The following is a 26,545-nucleotide window of genomic DNA, read 5'->3' on the forward strand; positions in this document are numbered from 1 at the left end:
GAGAGGACAGTGCCAACAGGACGCTGGCAGTTGCGTCAACCAGAAACGCGACTCTCATTGAGCTAACGACCTCCCACGCTCTTCACACGGGGATGGTTGGGGGTGACGCTAGGTATTGACGTACGCGATGCCGGGCTGGGCTGGTGGGACGCAGATGAAGCATGGAAAAGCCTGGAGCTCACCTGAGCACTGCCGTGAGCCATGAACCGCGGTGGTCCAGCCAAGCCTGGGCTTTCTGTGGGATTTACGGCCACAGGGGCAAAATCCTGGCCAGGCCCTCGGTGGGGAGGGCTGCAATATTGATGCTCACTCCCTACACCACCGGCACGCTTTGCTGCAGCCCCGCTGCATGGCACGCTGTCGCCCGGAGCCGTGCAAGTGTCCTACCGCGGTGCCGGTCCCAGCCCTCCCAGCTCCGCTCCTGGCTTCGGCAAGAGGAGATGCTTTCACGCTAACGTGATATTAATCAGCACCGAAACAGCACTAACAATGTGGCCTGCTGTACCCTGCCCTGCCTCAGAAAGCCCAGCACAAGTGAAAATGATTCGATTAGCAGAAGAGAAGGCAAGGGAATGACTTCCAGGTGGAAGAAGGAAAAGTGCCAGGCCAAGCTCTTGGGCAGGTAAATGGTGGTACTAGCACACGGAGCTTCAAGGATTAACTGCAAGTATTGGGGGTGGGGGGTGGGGGGGGGAAGGTGCTTTGGTAGCTGGTGCTTTGGAAAGGACGGGATAAATAGCTCAGTTCTCGAAACTATTTTGCACAGGCAAAAAATCACAGCATCTTAGTCCCCAAAATGCAGTTCATTCTGCAACGGGTGAGAACAAAATGTCTCATAGGAAGAGGAAAATACTAAGAATTGAGCGAACCTGCCTAAGTTCTGCCTAGGAAAACCAGATCAGGAAAAAAAAAAAAAAAAAAAAGCCCCAAAGAGACACACCAACGAGCTTCTTGGCAGTCCTGAGTGTTAGTAACCCAGGGAAGGCTTTTTCAATGCAGATTGAATTTTTTAACATCTTATTCAAAGAGGGGCTCCCCCAGCCTGACTCCCTGTACCTAGACGTGTATGTGACCGCTGCGCAGTTTTAAGCATCTCCGGACGGTGAACCCTCCTGTGCAAGCTGCAGAGCATCCAACAGAAAGACAAAATACATCATCAGGCTTTGCAGCATCTTGTTTACAAAACACCAGCTTTTGCATTTACTCAGACTTAACAATGGATTTTGAGTTACAGATACACCGAGTCATTTAAGAGCAAAACCCAGAAGAAATCCCTAGAAGAAAAGGTTGGCTTGAATGTGCCGAAAGAAAAGGCTTGGGCAATACAGAAACAGTGAACAGCAGTTTAATACATGCAGTGCAGTATCATGCATTTATTGGACATTTTGATGTCATCATTAGTTCAGCAGTGTTTTTTTTCACAACGCTTACAAGCGTACATGCCCTGGGTCCACTCTTGAGCGTGGAAAAATGTAAGAACTGCTCCTCTGACCTTGCCGTTTATGGAGAGGAGGGAAAAAAAAAAGCTAACTGGACAGATCAGTGGCACTGTTAGTGATGGGAAAGGGATCTTGAAAACCAGAGTCTGGGATAAAGAGCCTTATTCTTGATCACAAACACTATTTACACAGCTTTGACCCAACTCAGCAAAGTCAAACCAAAAAAACCCCTGAACCGACTCCTGATTTTCAACCAGTGGTGGGAGCTGAGATCCCTGGGGCCATAAAACGCACACACGCACGCACACGCGTGCCACGGGCAGCAGCCTGCCCGGCACACCAGATCTAAAGGCAGGACACGGCTACAGGGAACCAGGGATAAATTAACGGGATTGTGTAAAACTCCTGCCGGGCAAGCAATCTGCAGTGACTAACTTCCCAGGAGAAACTCTGCTCACAAAATGTTTGGGAACAAGTTGCCATCCCTCATTCGACCCTCACCGGGAACGATTTGCCAGCTAATCCGGCGTGCGAGCAAGCCTGCTGCCGCTCCCGATCTTGACGCTGTTTTCCCTGGGTGCAGTAGTCTCCGGGTGTGTTTCCATTCTTTGCTCGAGTGAGTGTAATCCTTAGCCTCAGGTTTTGGGGGTGAATAACCACACTAACAGAGGCAAAACTCCCTTCCCATGAACACCCGCCGGGATGCATTGAGGCCCCAGTTCGGCCGGGTAAGCACACATGGGAGCAAGAGGGCAAGCAATCCCGTTAAAAGGGACTTCCCACGTGCCGAAAGGCAGATGCTTCTGCAACCAGGACCACCAGGACCGAAGAGCCGTTACCGGCAGGGTAACGCAGTCTCAGGAAAGCATCCCTGCCAGTATCCCCCCCTGCTCGGACTTCCCCACCAGCTGTGCTGCAGGGGCAGCATCCGCTTCACATCCCACAGGGTGTGATCCCGTAGAGAGTTAGGAGGCACCGGCAACAGTCACATGCAAAGATCAGCCCCTGGCACTGCAATACTGACTTTCATTCTCACAGGCGGCCTGTTCTCACACTTCTGCAGGCTAAGGGGCCAGCCCGAGGTTTGCTGGAGGCTTCCTCCCCGAGTAGCACTGCTGTGGACATCAGAGGTGGCCTCTGGGGCTCTGCAGGTAAAAAGCAACAAGCAAAGCTGCAAGCAGAGAGAAAGAACAAAGGGGAAGGAACCGAGAAAAACAAGTCACACATCAACAGCACATTGGTGCCAGTAAAGTAAAGCAGAAAAGGGTAACAAACGGGAGTCCAGGCTGAAGTCCTCATGGGAGGAGTGGATCGCACATGGTTTAGTAAGACGGCTCCACTTGGGAAGAGCCCAGAGTGGTTTTTCTACCCATTCCTTCATGGCAAGGCTTGTTGTGGGTTTGGTTTGGATCTTCTGCTTTTCGGCTAGGAGCCCTGTCCCCACGTGCACGTTATTTGCTCTTGGCTTTTGCATTTGGGCATGGGACTCGCTGAGCAGAGGTACGCAGTGGGCTGGCGAAGGGAAGGATACGCAGTGGCACTGCAGCCTCTCTGGCAAATGATGTTGGTGTTTGTGCTGCCAAGGGGCAAACATCTCTAGCCGCATCCACAGACCTGGCCCCATAAAGACCTCGCTGGTCTGGCTCCTGCTGAGTCACCCCGGTTAACAGCTTTGCACAGATTCAAGAAGCTTTTAACCAAGAGATAGATGCTTTGTGACTCAATGACAATAAAGATCTTTACCCTTCGCAGGTCATGAACACCTGTTAGATCTCCAGCCCTGTTTTACTGGTACAAAAAACCCAGTTTCCCATCACCCAAAACTGCAGCAAAAAGAAACAATTTTGCTTTTAAGTGCTTCTGTTTCTCATCTTAAGATCCCGGCAGTTGATAACAAGCCAAAGAGAATGACAATAAATTACACAACTATAGCAGAATATTACTTATAGGAAGGAAAAACACCCTAGCTCCAAGTTTGGAAGGACAGCAGAATACCCCTGCGAATACAAAATACAGAAAGCATCCAGCACGGAGGCCAGCCAGCGTGCGGGACCGAGGGGGCCCCCCCGACTGCAGAAGCGCACATCTGCCTTCGCTTGCATCACTGCTCTTTGCTTCGCAGATGAAAATCCACTTACTTTTCTCTTTTCTGCAAGATATGTTCAGAGGCTATACTTTCATTCGTGCCCTCAGCAACTAAACAAAGTTCAACTCCAACCTCAGATTTCAGAAGAGAACGCAAAGAGGGGATGCTTGACCCCCGGCCTGACACGCAATTGTACAAAGACAAACATATTCCCTAACCAGGTCCCACTCTTGGTTGCACGAGTGTAAATGTGGAGAACGCCAGTGACTCCGAACTGGGATATTGCCTATTTACATACAAGCACTGGAGCAGACCATGGCCAGCTGAGCTTATGTATGTGGAGGGGAAGGGGAGAGGAGTGAGCCTTGCAGCGAGGAGATCCCCTGCCCATCTGTCTGCCCAGATCTCAGACAGAAGTCCTCACCAGGGAGATTACATGGAGCTTTGCTACCAACCTCAGAGAGACCTCGTATCTGGCATCTTTCCTAAACTAAGAATACTGCAGCTTTCCGACTTCGCTATGGCAACCATAACCTGAGTAGGTCCACCACTGGTCACACACATCGCTAACACACACTGGGCCAGATCTACGGATGCCCAAAACTGCAGCAACCCAGTGGACTTTGCTAGAGTTCAGCAATTCCTGCAAGTTGGAGACCTGTCACTCTGCTGTGGCCTTAGCCGTGAGGTTTCACAAGCAGCTACCTGGGCGTGCTGGCGATGGGAATTCCTAGGGGACTTGGACTCTGTCCTCTCCGGAAACTGGGAACAGGTTAATACTGAGGAAACTAGAGATCTACTGTGTGCAACAGCTTTAAGTGCCACCAAAGTAGTGACCTCCTCGAGCAGAGTCAGCGCTCCTTGGCACCTGCTTTTGCAGCCTTTAGCGCTCAAAGCACGATGGATGAAATCCCGGCTCTGCCGGGCAAAAGCCAAACAACTGAGGCAGCGTTTTGAAGTCTCAATGAAAAGTATCTTATGGCTTTTTGCAGCGCGGTCACTATTGCCTTATACATTCAGCTGTGTCTGTGACTGGCTTTCGCAATTTCTTGTGCAGGATAAATGACACGAATGCGGCAACAGAGCCCATTCGGGGGAGATGGCTTGCGCCTCTCTGCGGGGACGGAGCGGTCTGGAGTACGAGCGGCTCACAGTGGCAGGGCGAGGGCGCCCGCTCCTCCTGCCTGCCTCCCTCTCCTCCTCCTGGAAAGAAAACCAAAGCTGTGAACGACACAAAAGCAACCTGGAGACATTCAGCAAATGAGGTCAGACAGTGAACAGGCCTCCTTTCTAGTCCGAGCAGTTTAATGCACTTGCTGCACAACAGTAACAGTGGCTGTTCCTAAATGACACCCCAGCACACGTAGCCTGGGAAGTGCATGTATTTCAGCAACAAAAAAAACCCAGGGCAATTGAGTTAGCTTTTGTATATGAACTCCTGGGGAGGAAGAGGAAGGGAGGCAGTGCCACTGCGGCCCCTGCACATCCATCTGCCTTTCGGAGAGGCCCTGCTTTTCCCAGCTCCTCTCCAGCCCTTCGCCCCGGCTGGTGCTAACAGTGATGAAGCAATGATACGCCTGGATCCTGCACTTGGCACCTGAGACCCTGGAAGTGCTTTACGGAGGCGTGCAAGCACCACCCCTCTCCCAGGAGGCGAAACCGAGGCACGTAGAAATTAAGGTCCAAACTTCTCTATTTGGTTTCTGCTATTTTAGTGGCTTCAGCACCGGCTGCCCCAGAGGTGACTCTGAGAGGTGCTGAGCACCGGCAACCGCGGCCGAAGCCAAGCGGAGCCGCAGATGCTGAGCACCTGCCCCGGACACGCTCCAAGTCCCAGGCCAGGCCTGGAGGCTGCTGAGCTAAATGTCTTGCCAAGGTCACACAGTGAGATGGGGCAGAATAAAACTAGGGCTCAGGGCCCCGCACCGTCCTTTCCTTTTGCCCGAAGGGACTACGGAGGGGGTAAGAGCTGCAAAATGAGACTCTCCTCTACCGTTTCGCTGGCTGAGCTCTGGTGAGCTCCCGAAAGGCGCTGGGTACCTGCCTCTCCTCTGACACGCAGGGGTGCTGTGGATCCCCGGCGCTACGGAAATTCGGCCAGATTTGAGCTAACTTCCAGCTGGTGGCAATTCAACTCTCGCCATGGCTTTCAAGGAGGAGGAGGGGAGGGAAAGCAGCAGTTTTTCTTAATCTGAGCAGTAACAGCTCTGCTAAAGCCAGACAGATTTGCAGTCCAATTTGAGGAGTTAAAAATGGCATGCCATTGCAATCCTCCTGTGTTGCAAAGTTAATGTAAATTCCTACCTACAGAAATAACCTATCCCCCAGCAAACTGGAAGGAGGAACATTACTGGAAGTACTTTTTAAAAGAAAAAAATATATAATGCTCAGAAAAGTATCTCTATTTAAATAATCCAGTTGAGATGTTCGTAGTTAATGGAAAAAAAATACAACATATACTGTTACCTACACTGAGAAAAGAGTAAATCACTGGGGAAAAGAATGAGTGTTCATTAGTTAGAACATTGCTAGACTCACATATATATATATATATTTATATATATGTATATATATGTACAGCACCAGAGACTGTTAGATCCATTCCCCCGGAGTCATTGCAGTTTGTGATAAATGAAACATTTCAGAATTGCAGTATAAAATATGGCCATAAAAAAATCTTCTTTCTTCTAGTCCTTCGCTGAGCGCGCAATGCAGGGTGGGATCGCTCCGAGAAAAGCCGCCGGCGCGGATGCCTGGGCCGTTGCTCCCGTCACTTGCTCCCTGTGTGCACTGTTGTCACTGTGGTGGGTCTGGGTCTCCGGTCGCCTCCTACTGCAGAAACGCCTGAAGAAGCGGATGAAACGAAACTACACAGAGTGGATGGAGACATACCTAAAAGGAAAGGCAGAAACGCAGTTAGAAATGTGATTTTTTGGGGATTGGGCAAAGCTGCGGTTGCCTTCATGGCATGCTTGAGGGGAGCAGCAGGCACTTCCCACCGTGATGGGTTAACCAGGGGCTCCCGGTGTCTCCTGCCTTCCCTGCCAAGTGGCGATTCGCCCACTGACACCCCAGGCGGTTGTGTATGTGCGGCGCGATGAAAAACATCCCATTTTGGTATCTGCTCATCTAGACCGATTCCCCAGCTCTGTGGCTGAAGACCTTGATTTCATCTGCTGCTAGAAAGAGCCCTGCAAATAAAACATCCTGCTGGAGCAGTACTTGCTCGGAAGAATTCTCCTCGTGGGCATGTTATAGGTGATTAAACTTTTCTCATCACTGCGACCTAGCTAAACGAACAGACTGCACACCTGGACTAAAAAATTTCCCCAGGCATCCTGCAAAGCTGGTGATAAGAAATTACAGCAGGTCAAATTCATTGGTGAGTTCCAATAAATCTTGAGGAAAAGTAAATTTGTGTGATTTGGAGATCATTCTAGTGACACCTTATGTCACTGCAGGTTTTGCTGGTATGTCTCCAGGACTGCCAGCTGAGAGACACAGGCTGAAAAACTATCCGGACCCAAATCTTACCCGGGCAGCTGCTTTTGAACTAATCAAAAACCTCTGACAAGATTCTTTTAGTGAAAAACTGGGTTTTTAGCTAAATGAAAAAGGCTATAAAAAGTGTCCACTTTCAGGAAAACCTCTACCACAGCTTTGAAAAACACAACCCTCCACAATGTAACTCCTGAAAACCCAAAGCGTGCTAGGTTTTGTATGAAAGATTCTAGATTCCGCTATTCCAACACAATCTCAGCATTTTCCATGGAAAATATTAACAGAGAGAACTACAATATATCCTTGCCAAAATTTCCCGCGGATGAACTACCCCCTCCCAGCGGCTGCCAAGACCCCGCAGGGTTGCTCCTCCGATCTTCCCGTGTTGCGTAGCTCCCCGTGCAGGTCAGCAGCCCGGCAGGCACCGGGGTGCAAGGAAAGCTGCTGGCCTGCGCCCCAGCAGGGTTCCTGCGCTCTCCTAAGAGGAGAGTGATTAGAAATACGGCTATTTTTTTCAGCCTGGTGAGTAAAGGATGGGTAAAAACTATATGAACGTATTCTCAGTCTATGGCTCTATGTATACTCGGGATCTTTCTGATGCTTGTTACAACTTTTACGTAGTTTTCCAAGCTTCAAGGTGGCATTTCAATGCCAGGGATGACCATGCTGTAACTACACTCAGCCACATCCCATTTCACAGCAGTATCAACATCTGTTACTCTGGCTTCACGTGCAATTTATATATTCCCTTTAAAATACACAGATCTAGATCCTGTAAGTAATCTAGACAACTCAGTGATGTCCCAAATGAATAAATAAATAAATAGATGAATGAATGAATAAAAGGTACAGAGGACTGAGAATCCGGCCAATACACTTGAGAGATCCCAACTGATTCATTTAGACCTGAGCTCCCTGGCTGGCAGGTAGCATAACACAGCCTAACACATCATCTCTGCTCTGGCCTAATACAGGGAGCAGAACTAGGATGCAGCTTGACATAACCTTCTCTTCGTTGATGTGAAAATGCTGGGTTTGAACCTACTTGGAGAGCTCATTAAAAGCGCCATTAATAATACCACGCAGTATTACATTTTGTAACGGTGGCACAGCTGTTTCATGTAACTTGCTGCATGGGATCTTCGTTGTGCAAGAAATCTGTCCCCAGATAAAACTACTGAGAAAGAAAGATGCAGGAATGAGGCCTCAGAGGCTGCTTTTTTCCCAGTAGGAGATAATTAGTGGACTCTATCTGACAGGTCAGCTTTCTCCTAATGACATTCCTTGCATTTGCTTTTGGATCACAGAATCACAGAACGGTTGAGGTTGGAAGGGACCTCAGGAGATCATCTAGTCCAACCCCCCTGCTCATGCAGGGTCACCTAGAGCACATGGTACAGGATCGCGTCCACGGGGGTACAGGATCTACTCACTGGTTCTTTGGGGTGCCAGCATCTCTGAGCTGCTCTCTTTAACTAATTTCTCTGGGAAAGGAAAGATCTTCTGTATTCTTTGGCAAGCTTCTTTGCTGGATTTAATTTGGGATGCTTGGAAATCTTTTGATATTTTTTTGCCTCATATTTTTGGCATAAAAAAAGTTCACCTATCTCAGCACATCTGGTTTTACCCTTTACGTTCTGGCTGTCTTCTCCATCACTTTAAAATATTCCTTGGCCTGATGCTGTACAGGGACCTGCTGAATTCAGTAGTGGTTAAACGGATTTTGTTCTCTTCCCACCTTTCTTGCACACAGATATTTTTCCGTGACTGTTTGTACTACTCAGCAATATTTATTAACACCATTTGAGATTAACTGTCCATTAATTGGATGCATGGAGACTAATTATCCACTAGTTACATTTAACAGCAAAACATGCCGTCAGATGCTCTGAACCTAACTGAGGTCTGGCTCGACCACACTGCGGTAGGAACCAAAGCAAAGGCTTGCTTCTCTCCTGTGATCGCTGCACTGCCCCAGCACAGCTAGAGCCATCCGGCCCCGCAGACGACGTTTGCCGGCGGCTAGCGCTGCATCGCTCAGGGTGAGCCAGGCAGACCGCCGGGGAGCACAGCGATGCCGTCTCGTCCACGGCTGCAGCGCTTGGCCCTGGGCTAGGCTGAGGTATTGCAAGAGCGCAAGCTATTAGCATTCCTTTCCAAGTGCTGCACCTTAAATCCAAATATAAAATAACCTCAGCTAACTGTAAAGTTTATATTCCTCCATTTCAGGACGCAAAAGTCTCTAAAAGTGGACAGATGGGAATGGTAAATAAGTGCTCAAAACCATGGATTAAATAAGCTTCATTGCAAAGGAAGCATTTCTGTCTTCCAAATGAACCCTCTGCTGCCATGTCTCCTCTCCTGGCATTCAGAAAAAATATATATCCCAAGCATCCGACTCCATCAGGCAGCTTGAAAATCTCAATTATAGCTTATAGCAAACAAGGCAGTGGGCCAAGACTCATTGTGGCACACAGACTCCGAGCTTTGCTAAAACAAATGAGCTTCTTAGTACAGGATCTTAATCTGGCCCAGTACGAACAAAGCTGGGTCAGCCTGGCAGTATCAGTCTCCCCCATGGAAAATGTAAATGGAAAGTAGGCCAGTTTTACAGAAAACTTTTAATCACAAAACTCAAACATAAACACTTTGAGTAAACTTTTTTAGCTTTCAACCAAAAACAACATGTTTTGCTGTGGGGGGTCTCGCTTTTTTTCCCCCCCCCAAAAGCTCATATTCTCTACAAGAAGCAGTCTCTTCCTCCCCAAAATGCACTGAGCTGAAAACGCAGTTTCTTACTGCATAAACTCTTTCCCCTGAATCTTTTTTTTTTTTTGACCAGCTAAAAATGAAGGCCGCAGTCCGTTTTCAGTCTTTATTTCAAACAACTGCTCATGCGAAGCAGAAATTACTGGCAGCAAGGTCTGCAGCTGGGGCGTCAAAGAGGAAAATACGGTTCCCCTGGACTTTTCGGCTGCCGCAAAGCTGGCGGGACGAACACCAAGCGGTGTCAGCTCGGGCTGACGCCCCACCAGCAGCTTGCCCATCTACGCGGGGGACCGACGGAGGGTGACGGCCCTCGCCGCCGTGTACTCACAATCTTTGCGGGTCGCTCCGTCGGGAAGCGGCGTGGCGAGGCTGAGGGTGCTCGACACGCCGGCGCTCGCGCTGTCCAGGCTGCTGCCGAGGTGCAACCGTCTCATGTGTCTCACGACCGCCGTGGCGTTGAACGCTTGCTGGAGGGAGAGAAAGCCAGAGAGCAGGAGGAGCAAGAGTTACTTCTGATTTTCCCCTGGTTGTGGCCCGAACTGGACTCATCCCTCACCCTCCAAACTTCTGCTGGTTTCTTAAGCTAGAAACACCAATATCAGCTCATATGCAATTCCTTCCCAGTGCTGCACCCCGTTGCTCTTTCTAACCATAATTTGGGATGGGGCAGCCCACAGAGAAGGACGTGTTTGATCATAGGTCCTTCCCTGCACCAGCACAGAGGGCGACCAAATTTTCATGTCCCTATCACAGTGTTGACTCCAGCTTCACATATAACAGCTCGTGCTTTTAGATATGAATGGAACCAGTTTGATCTCGCAAAGTCATTACGTTTATACACTCAGTCAATAGTATCCTACATGAAAGGCCTGAGGGGCCATGCAACCTGTCTAAGACTAAACCAACAATTTTGTCTGAAATTCAGAGCCAAAAAAGCAGTTTTGCATTAAAGGCGCTAATACACTGAAATGGCAGCTATATGGCCGCCACTTCAGCAGAATTGTATCTCAAAACTCTACAACGTAGCCCCTGCAGATGGGTCACTTACTCTCCATTTGCTTTTTGCAAAGTTCTTTCGGATCTGAGCGCTGACAGATTCGTGGATGTTTTTACTGAGTGCTGTATCACCAGCGATCCTGAAACAGAGAAACAAGACAGGTTTTAATAGATCTTTAGCTCTCCTTTAATGCTCTTCTTGTCCTCTTCTCATCAGAGAGCTGGTTCAAAGTGTGATTGCTCCTATGGTGATGATGATTTCACTTACACGAGGCCTCAAACTTCCCCCTGTTGTCGCTGCTGGCAGCAATGGTGGAAAATCCGGGGCAATAAAATCAAGCACAGATAAGGCTTGTAGGCCTGGCAGCTACAAAAAGGTACGACCTTATTTTGTTGGTGCGCGACTGCTTTCTATCACCATTACAGCCCTAGATGAAAACATTCTCCTTTTTTTTTCCTTTACATCTAAAGATTTAACATCAACATGTTGAGACTACTTTTAGCCTCAGCCATGCAGCAGTTTCCAGAGCCACTCCAACCTGTCTGATTTCTGTTTGCACTAGAGATTTTCCTGCCACCCTGCAATGTACATAGCTATTTGTCATGATTAATGCAGATTTACAGTAGAGCAGATACATGGACTCTCTTACTAAAGAAGCACAGGCTGTACAAATAGCTTAAGCTGAGCAACACACGACCTAAAAACTTGACTGATGTTGCACAGACAGCTTCTTGAACAGATAAGGACATATTCAAATCTCCGGTAAATACAATTTTTTTCAAGAGAATTGTACTGATTCATTTAACTTGTCGAGACATGAGACCTACTGGAAGAGTAGGCGCTGTAGTGAAGTGATGTTGGGCCACGCGCTGGGTAAATCCTGCACTGCTATCTAAGGTAGGTGAAGCAAAGAAAGCAAAGATTGCCTCCTATGTTATATGTGACGTGACATTTTCAGAAATCAATTCTTTAGCCACAGTATAGAAACCCCAAGTTTATTAGCGATAGAAATTGGTAAGAAATTGCAGAAGCAGGACATTTGTTAGGCCCAGAGCCATCACAGTCCAGGGACCTCTAGTAACAGAATCAGAGGGTCTAGGAGACTCAGAGGTCATCTAGACCACCCCTCCACCCCAGCTCTGTCAAAATAATTGTTGACAGATATTTGGCTAACCAGTTCTTAAAGACCTCCAAAGATGGAGACTGCTGAGGCAATCTATTCCAGTGCCTCACTGTCACCCAGAAGACATGGAAAGTAGTTTATTCCCTGTGTCTTTGAAGCATCCTTTTACATATTTGAAGACTGTTATCATGTCTTCTCTCCATCTTCTCTTTTCTAGACTAAACAAACCGATTCTCTCACTGTTTCTTCATAACTCATATTTTCTAATCCTCTGATCTAGTGAGCTTCTCTGGACTTTCTCCAACTAGTCCACGCATTCCTTAAATGCAATACACAAACTATTCACTGTTTTCCCACTAAGGCAGCAGAATGGCAGCATTACTTTGTGTTTCTTAAAGATCAAACTCTGCTTACATATCCCAATCTGCTCTTTCCTTTTTATGTGTCCCATTAATTGGAGACATTTCTTTCATTTTGCCCAGATCATTCCGAACTGTAGCTCTGTTTTCAAAGGACAAGGAGCTTTTTCCACCTTGGTGTCAACTGCACAGCTACTAAGTGCTGGCTGGGATCCAGTCTGCTCCACATTGCTCCCCTCCTTTCTGCTGTTATCACTCACCCCAAAAATGAAAGAGATGAGAGGCACTGCTTACTCTTGGGAGGAAGGCGAGGGACTAATCCCACATCTCTCGAGAATGGACAGCCACCAATCCCATCCTTTTACAACCGAGCTAATCTACATGCAGTTATTCAACAGTACTGGAGCCAGAAGGAAAGCACACAAGAAGGAGTAGGGTTCTCATTCAGAGTAACCTTAGGGTTCTCATTCAGAGTAAACTACCTTCAGTTGGGGAGGGCACTTGGCTGACCACCACCATCACATAACCTTGATCTTGAGCAGATAGAAGAACTGGTACCATGAGCAAAACATGGCTCCTAAATGGCTAAAGGAATCTGACACTGTCTCTTGGTTACCTATCCTGTTGATGGAGAAGGGGAGGTGTTTGACTGAGGAGAACTGGAAGATCTTCAGATCTTCCTTTGAAGAGGTTGCCTTCTGAACACCTCTCCCGCTGACTTGAGGGAAGTCGGTCTGGATTTCCAACTGGGGCCAGGCAGCTAAAATTTTGGTGAGGCAGCATCTAGGTTAAGCATCATATTCCCTTTTCCATCATCTGCCCTTCACTAAAAATAGGGAACACTGCCAGACTGCTGTGGATCCCACCCAATATATACTCCTAGATGGACAAGGAACCCTTGGCACCTATAGCACAGCAGCTGGCCCTGCACCCACCAGTTAATGCACTTTTTATACTTCTCTAGCATGAAACCATCATGTGAGGTAGTTTCTACAGCTTTATTACAGCCACGTCTGCATGACCCAAGTGGCACAATACAGGGTGTCCCTGACCGACTCCAGGTCACTCCTAGTGTCATCAGGGAATGCTGTACCCTGCTCAGAGATAAGCCAGGATCCTGAGGAGAGTATAGTTATATTGCCTGTCCTGCACGGCTAGCTAGCGTACGTGCAGAAGTGCACAGACTCACGCACCTACCCTCGCACATGGCTCAGCCTTTTGGTGCAGATGGGCTCTAACAGCTTCCTAGCAGGACTGCAAACTGCTAATCAATCAGAGTCACTCAGACTTACAGAGTCACAAAAATGTCATAAGCACTCTGCTCCACCCAAGGACACCTCCTTGGTGAAGGCCCCTGCCCTCAACAGGGTACGAGCTGGGAGCCCTGACTGTCACTACAGGTCTGTGGAAGAAACCTAAATCATGTAGCCAAGCACTTAATAGGCAGACAAATACAAGCCAGAGTATCAGTCCAATAACCGATCATAAAGATCAAGCTGTAAAGAGAAATTTACATTTGCAAGGAACATTTTTTTTCCTCCGAGGCTAATGAAGTATTTTGCTTTATGAACAAGTGTGTTAACAAGCTGCATGAGAACAGATCGTATTTCTCACTTGTCAAATTTTATTTTGGAAACACAGGCAGAACAAGTTCTTGGGATATGATACCTCTGCCAACTCTCCCAGAAGATCTTTCCTGTCAGTCTCCATAAGGATTCAAAAATGCATTTTTGCCATATGAAACTTTTCATCAGGCATGCATCTTATATACAAGCTATAAATTTTTTTGACTTTAGGGATCATTTTCTGAAATGATGGTGAGGTTTGGTCTGCTGGTTTCAATAAGATTTCCAATAGCTTACGAACTGTTTCTACTATCACTAACTTTGTTTGCAATGTAATTCTGGTAATGCTGGAAAAATAGTCTCGTTCTTTAGGTGCTTCTCAAACAGGGAGAATAGTACGTGTTTACTTCACAAGGGGATGGACAGACACCCTGTGAAGCCCTGGAACATTACAGTGATGGGGATCATACTAGATCTAAGGCCTCTTCAGAAACATAAGCAATAATCTTTTAGATGACAGTTTTTAATCAAAGCAAAATAACAGCAACTCTAGGGCTAATCAAGTAAAGCGGAGTATGTTAGAACACGTGCTGGGATGCTCAACAGTGTGGCCCAAAATGCAGCCCAGGCCACCAAACGCTCTTCCAAACAGTGTCTGAAGAATGATCCTATTAACAGTACAACAGTGCTGTAACAAGAGGACTGTGTATTTATACTGTATTTTGCACATGGAGGATCTTCAAACTTTTATAAAATACCTAAGAAAACACCAAAAGATTGTTATTGCCCATTCTCTAGTGGTGTTCTGCTGAAGGTGTGGTGGTTTAAGGACACAGGCAAGAGAGGTAGAGGTTAGCAGGTACAAATCATATCTTTTATTAGATCAACCGGTAGAGCTTGAAAAATTAGATCAAGCTTCTGGGCACATAAACTCACCTGAGGTGGGTTTCCTGAGCATCATCTCATCTATTCTGAATGTATTTAATCATGAACTTTAGTTCCCATGCTGAGAAGATGATGTATGAGATTTAATAGAAATACTAGTTTTACAGCACATCATAATCTCCCTCCCACCATTCACTAACTCTCCAAGTCCACAGGCTATAAACCATGTTGCTTTTTTCTTTTAGGAGAGAAATACCTTAACTTTCCTTTTTCCTCCCTCCCTTGCACTTGTACAACATACCCTTCTACAGGAGTCAGCCACACTTGCTTTGAGAGACAGCCATCTTCTCTTTTAGAAGTGGTCAAACCTGTGTGTATCTAGTTAAACTCTAAGCAATAGTTCTTAAGTTTGAATTTAACTTTGAAGCTAACTGTGTCAGGACTGAAGATTGTTTTCTGAAATCTTGCTTGTTTTTTCCAACTGTACCACTTAGCCGAGTAAAAGATACTACTTTTACCTACCACACACTCACACGCACACACAAAGAAAATTAAATTAGAATAGTGTACGATCTATTATGATGCTGAGCCTCACCCAGAACTGAGCAAGGATTGACTACCGTAACTGGAACTAGGCTTTTACCTCTGGGTCACTGTTTTTGCAGGGCTTGAAAGCAGCTACATCCTCGCAGCTGTTTGGGGAACTTTATGTTGAAGCTGGTATTTCATCCAGTTGCAAATATGTAAGTATCTATATCACATGGGACACTCAATTGCATCTTGCAAAAATGGTCTCAGTGCAAAAGTTAAGAGCTAGAGGAACCCTAAAGACTGGGTTTCATTAGAGGTCTCAGAGCAAGTGGCTCTGTAGAAATTTATTTTGTAGCTACCAACAAGACTTTATGAAGTTTAGGAAATGGACTGAGTCTAACGAACTTCTCAGAAATTAATAGGTGAAGCCTTCAAGGGGCTGAGCCAGTGAAAGGAGCTAAGGAGGCCCAGGAACATGCAGAACTGGATAACAAGAGCCACAATTTGATTACTCGCCTTTGCAAATACTTCCACTGAAGCTAACGGGGATACTTCTCTTGGATAACTGTAACAAAACTAGCTCTGCATATGAGAGGAATCTAATCTAACAATCAAATATTATTTCATATAATCTAATTTATTCTAGCTCTCTATCTGGGTTCAAAGCTATCACAGCAATTTATCTAGCCATAGCACTTCTAAGCTTTAAAAGGAACCTCCAACAAAGACAAAAACAATAAGTTTCCTTGTGGATGATTCTGCGTTAACATACTGCAGGCACATGTTTCTCCCTGCCCGCAATGGCAGGCGGGGTCTTTCATCTGGTATTATTTTCTGAACCTTCATACTTACTGAAGGCAGCCAACTCAAACGTTGTGCTGGCCAAACAGGATTTGGAAATACTCTTGAGTATGATGACAGGAAACATAGAGTTAGCTCTAATGGATAATACTGAAGGATCGTAACTCTTCTGATAAAATAAATATACACACACACACATATGCATGTGTATAAATACACACACACATACGGTATCAGTAACGCTCCAAAATAAATAGAGTGCAGGGATGCACTAGATAAGAGTTTGATTTAATGTTGTAAACATCAGCAGTCCTCTTCAGGGAGCCCTTTTCACACTTCAAACAACATTGTCTGAGAACTGAGCTCTTTATAAACCATGTCCTTTCCCTGGGTGGAAATTATTATCTGGTTAGTGCACTCTCACACATAATAAACACTCAGGGTCATGGTCACAATTTGCAGAGGCTCAACCCTTATCAGAGCCTTGCGATTCTTAGGCGTAGGCGGGGAGGGAAAGTTAAGCCATGAATGACCCCTCCATGTCCTGCAAGTCTCTCTGAGATACACACGGACGTGCGAGTAACTCACAGCCTTCCCCAGATGTGCCCTCTCTACATCTCTGAAAAGCAGGGATGGACTTCCCCCACTTTTCGGATGAGAGCTGAGATCCAGGGATGTATTGAGAACGGCCTTCTCCAGGACCTAGGATGGACATCGACACGTCTGACGTATCCACTCTCTCTCTCTACCAGCAGTGGAGAAAGGTGAGGACCATGGTCGTACCTCCTGACACAGGGGTCTAATTTAGGTGCCGCAGCCTCCTTCTCTCCTATACAGTCTTTGTGTCCATACGGGGTGATGATACAAACCACCCCTCAGTTTACAGTGCTCTGAGATGTGGATAGATGTCCCAGGTTGTCTTTGGAGACATAACAGGCTTCAGCGCACAGTTCTAAATCCCGTTTATGGTCACCTGGGAAATGTGTGACACAGCACATAAATTCATGGCACATCTTCCAAGTCCCATACTACCCTCTTAACTGTCAGACCTTCTCTGCTCCCTTTGAGGATGGTTTTCTTTCCCTCTGACCCAAGGCTGGAGGCTGAATTTGGGGGCGGTCTTGGGGCTGCAGGACTCAGCTTGACCTCACAGGGAGTTCAGTGTTATCCTACAGCTGGAAAAAACAGGTTCTCGATTTTCTATTGCTTGCTCTTAATCACTGCAGACCAAGCTACTGGCTTAGAACAGGATGTGGATTCTGACATGGCCATATATTTAATAAACTTAATTGCTGTCATTAATATGAGCTCGGGAAACATTACAATGTATTAAGCTGCAGCAAAATTATACCACTCTTTTGTTACCCTCGTTTTCCATGCCATTTTTGAAAAGTCACAATGGAACAACCAAACAGAACATTACACCTTTGCAACACATCATAAACACTGCAAGCTTAAATGAAAGATATGCTAGAAAATAAATAACATTTCCGATGGAAAGCATAAATCACCTGTAAGTTAAACTGGAGAAATCTGTGTAAATGTACAGATTGAACAGGCTGGGGCGTAATCACTATACCAACAGGTCTTACATATTGTACTGTTTCTGCTACCATACTTCACTGCAATTATTAGCCTCCTTTTCTGCCAACTCCAATTTTAACATACCGTCCCCCTGCCAAGGCCATTTGATTATAAATAGAAAAACATCACGTAAATGCAGGCATGTGGGGAGCAGATACAGCACAGAAAAATGGGCCACTGGAAAGAAGCATTTACTTTTTTTAGGGTCTGATCCTGTACAAACATTTAGTCATGTGAATAGCTGGATATTCTTGAGTAGTTTCCCGAAATTCAAAGAGATTTTTAACCTCAAAGGCAAAAATGTGACATCTTGCAAGATCCAGTTCTTGCAAGTCTTACCAATTTACTTGTTTAGAAATTTTTAATAAAAACCTGATAATTAAAATCAGAGGTATATTTTGGAATCACTTTGATATTTGCAAATGTTACAGTGAAACAACAAAACCTCATGGCCAGCCAGCCATCTCTTGCATAGCTAAATATTTTTATCACAGTCCAATTATAATGTATTTGTAAATATTCTTGCTTTGATAAATTTCTTCCTAATCGTTCGTGGCTGATCGCAAAGATCTATCACTTCAGGAAAAGATTTCACAGGAGGAGGAAAGCTGGAAAATGTCACTATATGGAGCCACCTCATCTGTTATATTAATTATCTATCATTTGTACAGCAGCAGTTACTTGAGTAGATGCTCTGTGTTCAGCTTTGGAGATAAGGAACCAAACTCCAGCTCCCAAAGGAGTCAGTGGCAGAATTCCCATCAACCTCAGTGGAATCAGGACTTCACTTCATGTGAACTATATGTCTTAAAGATGCTTCTCCCTTTATGTTCTTCTACCAGTCTTGCAGACAAAAGATACCTTTTATGAGATGCCATTAAAGGCCACTTCAAGTATAAATGCTCTCCAAGAACATATCATTTGTGTGACCACTGGAAGCCTGCTCTGACCATCTCCTTGTGCCAAGCCGGGAGGGTTATGCACCTCATCACTTTTCATCACATATGGAGAAGGCAGCACTTTGGAGACAGACTGGAAGGTGGGATTTGCAGTGGGGATGCATGCTGGAAGATGAGTGCTCATATGAAAAGGCGATAGGGGATGTCCCCATTATAAAAGTCTTGGTAGCCTCTCTCCTCCGGCTAAACACTTGCACCATTATCTTGGACTGCTGCAACACTGAATGCAACCACGAGATGGAGGAGCTCAAGCCTGGACTTGCTGGAAGCTTAAATATAGCCGGGCTGAGGTAAAGAACTGAGCTGGCCATTGATAGGAAGCACAGAGGTCTCCTCCTCATCCACGGAAAAAGCCTTCTTCCCCTTGTTCAAAAGAAAGGTAAGGAAGCCACTACAATAGATATAATGGCTAGAATGAGAAAAAAAGCAGTAAAAACCTCATTATTTCCTGGCATGAGCAATCTGGAAGGAAAATGCTTCTTGAATAGTGGCTTGGCAAAAAGAGATCTTAGCATTAAGTCTGAAATAAGAGATAATGTCTGGGTGAGTAGCCTTGATGCTTATCTGAAAAGGCATTTTACTAGCATTTATCACCATATGATCCAAACCCTCAGAAAAATCCCTGCACCACTCTCTGGAGAGGTCCATAACTGAAACATTTATGTTACAGGAAGTTTTTCAGAGGAAGGGGGAATGAGATATCAAGTCATTTATGCATGAGCACACTGGTGAGGATGGAGCCGGATCTGAAAACAGATCTTCTGACACCTCCATGCTTAGCTTTCACTGTACAATTGCCCTTCCAGCCTTTATTTTACCAGCACGCACTGCCTGTGCTGCCAGCTGCAGCCTGCAGCTAATGTCACAGAGAGGTGGAAACATGGCGAAGATTTGAAGCCTCCCTACTGTGGTGCCATCTGCATGTCGGACATCTCTAAGGCTGTTCCCAGGCCATGCTTTACATAGCAGGGAGGTGGCATTGCGAATGAACGATGCCTGGTAAATCGGCCTGGCAGAAAGACTCCTGCCACAGAAATGGGTGGAAACCCTGTTTTGGGGGTTGTTTTTTAAACAGAAGATAGGATTCTGTAGAAAGTATCAAAAAATGTGGAACAGCCCATGAGTTTCCATTGGCCTCTGGCCATGACATGCAACAAAGAAAAAAAAAAAGAAATGAAAACACTTTTTATCATTTTATTCCTTTAGGAGGGCCCAGAAGCTGTGTGCGCTACAAGTGCCACGTTTCTTTGTTGCACTCCAGCAACCAACACAGATGTAGCTGGGCCAAGAGCTGGATGCGTACGCTTTGTGTATCTTGGATGTAAGGCTTTGGAAAATCTGTCTTTCAGTTATACAAATGGTCACCTCATTCTCTGCTGGGAGTTGCATTCCTGTTGTTTATTCTGTATTTCTAATATTGACTTTTGTAACTTGTTTAATTTCCTGAGGCTCAGGTTGGTATCATTTAAAAAATGCATTTTTTTCCTCTCACAAAAGCTGGCTTTCATTTCCCAAATTTCCTTTTGTCACATAGACAACAGAGTTATCGACGGGAAACACACTTATTGATGGGACACTGGAGAAAGGGTAGACCTAGGTCTTGACTTCTCCCCATCTCTCACTTGTATTGATGCCAGCCACTGATCTAGCTAATAACCATCTGTAAAACGTTTCTCATTGTCATTACATGAAGGACAAAAAGCAAGAATCTTGCTTTTCTTGATGATTTGTGTTGTCTTCTACATCTCAAGCCTTTCCTAAAACTTTTTTAATTGTAAAAGCTGAGCCTCAATCTTATCCTCAATCTAATTTGTACTCACAGCTTCTCTGACAGTCTGCAGTCAGGCATTGGTACATCATTCCCAATAGGAAGAAATCAGTGCCATTTCACTGTATTTCTATAACTTTTGTGGTTACAACTTATTGAATTGCTTCAGGAGTGCCAAATTGTTAATTAATGACAGAGGTAATTCATCAGCCTGCATATTGGTAAAATGTTATCAGCAAGTAAGCCAGAATGGTATTTTTCCTCTGTAAAAAACTTTGAAAGGATTTACTTTCCATTCTGTCCCAGGACCGAAAGCAGCAGCGAGATGAGACAAACCAGCGAGTGTCAGAGAGAGGGTCATAAACTTGAAGACAAACTGAAATATTTGCTCCAGAGCTACCAGTTGTAAGTTTTACTCTACATTGAAATTTAACATGATTTTAAGCTGAGTACCAGGGTTGCTATCCCAGGTCTGCCCTGTTAGTGCTGGAAAGGTAGAGGACCGTGTCCAAACCCCACATCGGCTGGGGCAGCAGCAACGAGCAGAGCCCCAGCTGGAAAAGCTGCCCAGCCTCAGAGGGATGTAGCCTCTATCTCCTGAGTCCATGTCTTCAGCTACCAGGAGAAAGTAGTGCTGTCTTAAAACTCACTAATAACTTTTATGCCTGTGCTTTTACAGGCATGCATTTTACGCTCAATTATACTACTCAGAACTAATCACTAGAGTCAAATTCCATCACCAGGACAGCTTTGCAGTCCATCAAGCTATTGAACTAGTTATGACACTAGCTCAGTGGCTTTTACGAGTGGCTAAGTACACTCAGGAAGAATTTAACTTCCCTGGGAAATGCACAGACTAATGCTCTTATTCAGCCAGCCCTCCAGAAACTGCAAAAAGGAATGATATTTGCGGTAATTGTGATAGCTCAAAAACACAGTCTAATGCATGCCTTGGTTGAAAATATCGTGTTATTGACCCCTTTCTTTTGCAACTATTATAACCACAAGGTCCAAAAATAATAACTTGCTTTGTACCTAATGGGCCATGCCCTAAAAAACTTATATCCAAAGCCCATTTTGGGGTGCAGCTAGCACTGTGGAGTGATGTTCAGTTACTCAGGACTGGTCAAGAGTACATGAGTCATTCTCCTGTTTCAGCTACATAATCCTTGGGTAATGTTAGTCAAGACATCCATTTGCAAAGCATCATCTAATTTAAAGCACTGAACAGAGATCTAAATTCTCACTGCAGAGAGAGAGCATTGCCACAGCCAATTCAGACCCTAGATCAGCATATCCCTCTCTAGAGGGTCTTATCTCTTCCATTGGACAAGAGAGGGAAAACAGGATGAGGTCCTCATGGCAAGCATCAGTTAAGTTCCTGAAGGGCCTGAAGTGAAGTGGACCATCATCATGTGTGAAACACAAACAAGGGTACTTCACAAGGGTGCTCTTAAGTGCTCTGATACTACCTTGGCGAAGACCTTTAGGAGCAAGTAGATACCCAACTTTTCACACGTCTGCTGACTCCTTCCTGAGCTTTTGCCCAAAAATCCAAATTCTGCATTCAATAATTTTTGTGTATCCCACTGCAGCACTACAGTCAACACAGTGCAGCATTTCACTGGATCTTTATACAGATACTCAACAGGTTTGTACATGAGATTTAAGACTATCATGTCTTTCCAGGAATGTCTGGTGGACAAATATAGGGGTTGTAAGAATAAGAACACAGAGCTATTTAGTACAGACTAGCGTACTACGTAGCAGAAAACCTATTTCCACCCATGAATGTAAATGATGCTCTCCGTTGTGAGGGTTTCACACAGCAGTGACGGTTGCTTACCAAGGGTGCCGCGCTGCTTGCTCACAGGTATATCTTTTATTAGGGTCCTTCTCCATCAAATTCCGAATAAAGTCTTTAGCTGTAAAAAAAAAAAAAAAAAAGACAAAATAATTCAAAGCAATAGGGTTGATGCCCAGCTCTGCTGCAGGATGGTCAGACAAACACTTAAGTTTCCCAGCTATATCATACAGCAACATAATTACTGACAGAACTCCCTGCAGGTTGCTCAGATAATGCAAAAACTACATCTGTTCTAGTAAACTAAGCAGGGCCAGGGACCTGCGTGCTGGAAAGCCATCACCTATTTTGATGTTGAGTACATCAACATTGTGGTACAGCTACAATTCTCATCAAGACCAAGTAGCTCTTTCCCACACAGTTCCCTGGCACGTTTGGGGAATTAGCACAGCTCATTTCCCATAAGCAAGAGGCATGTATCTCCCTTTTCTGGAGGCAAAGTGAGGTTTAACAGTATGGACCCAGGCCGTTCAGTGTCACTCAGCCACACTGCCAGAAAATGGTGCTAGGGTATTTGTCGTTTATTACTATGGATGTAACCCAAGTCCAAGCTATTTCGTATGGCAGCCAATAGTCTAAGACCTCTACTCCAGCAGCTACATTTAGGAGTGGGGTGAATAATTCAGAGTCAGTAGAGTTCAGGACTGCCAGATCCCAGCTCCGGCTCAGCCAGGTGCCTCTGACCTTGTCTGAATACGGCCCACAGATTGTCTCTGCTGGAGATGTTGATACAATTAGTGGGAAAGGCTTGGAGAAAGCCTGCAATAGGAGCCTCTCATTGTTCATTTCAAGCAACTGCACATATGGGTAGCTGGGAGAATATGTTGCATATTTAAAAAATCAAGTTACAGAGGAAAATGGACTCTCTTGGGCATGAGGTAGTGTGGTTTTGGTCAATGTTAGAACAAAGGGGAGAGAGATCACAGCATGGCATGCATCCAATAATTTCAGGAGAGAGTAGCTGAAGGGGCCACAGCAAAGCCAAATATGGCCTGAAATTCTTCATGCTGCTTTAGGTGATGGACATTCCCCAAAAAATGCAAAGGGGTCTGCCAGCAGACCTTCATATTTTCTCTCAAAATCCTGATAGGCTTAAAAAAACCTCTCACCACACATATTTTTAAGAAGTCCATCACAGGCATATCTGGATCGCAGATGTAAGCAGCATGAAATGTTGTTCCATTAGGAAATTACTGGATATGGTCAACTTTAAAATAAAGCAGTTCTTTTTACATCTCTCCTGCCTTAATTAGTAGTACTAACAAATCTGAAAACTGTACTTCTAGGGACATTTTCACATCAGAAAATTTCCCTAGAATTCATTTCTTCTCCTATGTGAAATGGCAGACATTTCCCCATTTTTGGATAGAGCACTTTTGTGACCTGTTGAAGGCTACAGAGCAAGTCAGTGGCACATTCAAGGTGGAATATCAAACATGCCTCTGCAGTCGCATACAGACACTGAGGCTCATGGTTCAAGCTGGCAGACCCTGACCCACGTTGGATCCCTATGCCTTTAGGCCCATGTGCATGTACAACGCAGCCTGGCAGTGTGTCTGTCTCTCTGCTAGAGTTACTAGAATGGGCAAAGCCAGGTGCTAACGGGTTAAATGGCTCTGGACTGGGGAGGAACTGGGTGAGCACATGAGCAGCTATCGGGATGAGACCATGCAAGCAGCGCTCGCAGTTACTAAATCAGCATCTGTGCTCCAACAACAGGACAAAATTCCTTCCTTTCTCAGAGACTTGATAGTATTTTCCCCCTGCTGTTTAACCTTTCCCCCTCATTTGGAAGCCATTAATTTCTTGGGTTTGTCTTTCCCGTGTCCATTGCAGGCTCACTTCAGACCAGCAGCACAGTTTTGGTAATGGAGCTGAACTAGTTTGTGTTCTATTATTAGTGACACATAAAACATCTGCATTTTATTTGGATGTGAAGGAAAAATTAAACTGCTTTGTCTTCTTGGGGCTGAAGGCTAATTCTGCTATCTTAATCTTCTGTTCCAGCTACATTTTAATGCTTTGTACATGACTGGAGGAAATGGCACTTAATTTGCTCTCCTGCAGAAACAACCTCCCATAACTATTTGAGCTAAGAGAAATGCACATTCCCAATGATCTTCAGTTAAAGGGAGTTCCACATACAATGGGCAGCCCATTTTCATGCATGACAGAGGATATCTATAACAGGTATGAATGCATGTACAGCTGTTGTAATTAAATTAGCAGCAGCTTCTTACCAGACTCAGAGATGTCATCCCAATATGGAGAGTCAAACTCATACTCCGCCTTAAGGATCTGCTCAAAGAGTTTGGAATCATTTTCATCGTAGAAGGGAGGATATCCACAGAGCCTAATCAAGAACACAAAAAGAGACATGTGACACTGACCTGTCTCCAGTGAGAAGGTGAGAAAGGGGGAGGGAGGAGAAGGAGAAACTCATGTTTAAGATTTGGCCCATTAACATTTCCAAGCAGGCAAATGCCACCGTAAGAGATGTTTGTTCAGGAATATGTAAACCCACTTCTGTAAGATCAGCACCATCCTGGACAAATTGGCCTCTCCAGAGGAATTTGACATGGAAACCCTAGTGAAGCTGGTCCTATACTCAGACTCACATGGATATCTTGACTTTCCTCTGCATGCTTCTGAGAGTCTTGCCACAGGTGTTTAGGCAGTTGAATAATTTTATCATATAGCCATGAGCCCTTGCATCTTTTCCTACACATGTGGTAAAAGGCGCTTTCACGGGCTACACTCCACATCCACAGAGAGTCAATCCCCTTCATTCCTTCAAGCACAGTCTTTTCACATCTGCGAGTCTTCTTCATACTGGCTTAGCTGCTCCAGTTGTCCTTCTTGACCATTCTGACCTGGCACCTTACACAAGCCACTTAGATTGGCTTTTCTCTCTCCCAGATGGTGGAGAGTCAATGCAGCAGCTCCACAGACAAGCAGGCACCACGATGCCCCCGGAACCAGGGACACATCAGAGATGGATGTCACTTAGCCACATACACAGCATCATGACAGGCTTTGAGCACAACCAGTGGTCTCTATATTGTGCAAGAGCCCCAGCTGTACAGGAAGGTTCATTGTCTCACACCTAGTGAGACAAATGGTCTTTTGGGTTGTAGGAAAGAAAGTTTCTGACCCGCTGTTGAAGAACAGCTGCCTTTATCTAGCAGTGCTGTTGGGACTCTGGACGCATCCACAGCACATGAAGCAAAGCACACACACAGAAAAGACCTATTGTCCCGAAGAGCAGTGCTGGAGTAGGTAGGGGAAGACATACTCAAAATATAAGCAAATGTATACACTTCTATAGGATCACAGCAATCTACTCCAGCTATGGCCTATCAACCTTCTCTCTGTCCATAGCCAGTTTTTATGTGAGTGGTAACCAATGTGCCCAGCGTGGCACCTCTCACCTTTATGGAGCAGCAATTGTCACAGCTTCTAAGGGCTAAATGGTTACACCAGACAAAAACGAAGGATAATTTGATGACCAATGTTTTGTATTTGTGATGCCAAAAGACTTAGTCCTGAAACTCTTGCTCAACCCTGACTAAGGGCAAACTCCCAGGCCGAGGCCCAGCTCTAAGCTTCTCAACAGTGTATGCAAAGGAAGAGTGTGGTTTCCCAGCCTGCTGCCCCCTTCGTGCCAGCTCCAGCCATACTCCAACCATGTCACTGCCTAGGGAGAGGACACGCTCTAGCTGTTGCTATCCTCGCTATAGATGTGACCTGCCATCTGCATGGACCTCTTCTCCAGCATGAGGGTTGTGGAGGAAGAGGCTGGTGCAAAGCAGGGCAAAGAGCCAAGCAGAGTTATCACTCAGACAGCAGGACATGTCTATAGATCATGCTGGTCTCTGCATCCCGAGGCCCCACGAGGAGGATGTCTGGAAGAGTCCCTCCATCTCTGCTGCAGAGGGTGCACAGGTGGCACACAGACCTACCGCTGCTGTGTGGGATCTTTCTCTCTTACTTCTAGAAGTGATTTTGTGGCTCCCGTCAAATTGCCTACCTTGCCTAAGGCTAACAACAGTCCTGCCCTGGTTCTAAGTATTTATAATCCGACTTCTCAGAGAACCTAGCCCCAGCACAACCCCATCAACATTATTTGCATAGGTAGAGCTGAGGAACATCTGCTTTTTAACTAAAACATTCAGGGTGCACCCTTCTAGTGCTGCCAACAGCAGGACATTTGCTCTGCTGGCATGCAGGTGCAGGGCACCTCCAGCCCTGCAGGCTCTTGGCAAGGGAAACTATACCCAGCATGGTATTAAACGAATGCAGCTACAAAACGTG

The 26,545-nt window shown here is 45.6% G+C and overlaps 1 protein-coding gene across 1 annotated transcript in view; it reads right to left on the bottom strand.

The window, feature by feature from the left end:
- Nucleotides 1–1,329: 1,329 nt before the first annotated feature.
- CAMK1D (calcium/calmodulin dependent protein kinase ID) overlaps nt 1,330–26,545 on the bottom strand; it is a 223,781-nt gene continuing 198,565 nt past the window's right edge. Inside the window, exons 7-11 of the mRNA XM_067317148.1 lie at nt 24,472–24,584; nt 22,214–22,292; nt 10,844–10,931; nt 10,124–10,262; nt 1,330–6,417 (exon numbers count right to left, since the gene is read on the bottom strand). Of these exons, the coding sequence (XP_067173249.1) occupies nt 6,296–6,417; nt 10,124–10,262; nt 10,844–10,931; nt 22,214–22,292; nt 24,472–24,584 (541 nt within the window). The 3' untranslated portion in view covers nt 1,330–6,295. The remainder of the gene's footprint in view (nt 6,418–10,123; nt 10,263–10,843; nt 10,932–22,213; nt 22,293–24,471; nt 24,585–26,545) is intronic.

This window comes from Apteryx mantelli, chromosome 1 (genome assembly GCF_036417845.1).
Source record: "Apteryx mantelli isolate bAptMan1 chromosome 1, bAptMan1.hap1, whole genome shotgun sequence".
Taxonomy (NCBI): Eukaryota; Metazoa; Chordata; class Aves; order Apterygiformes; family Apterygidae; genus Apteryx; species Apteryx mantelli.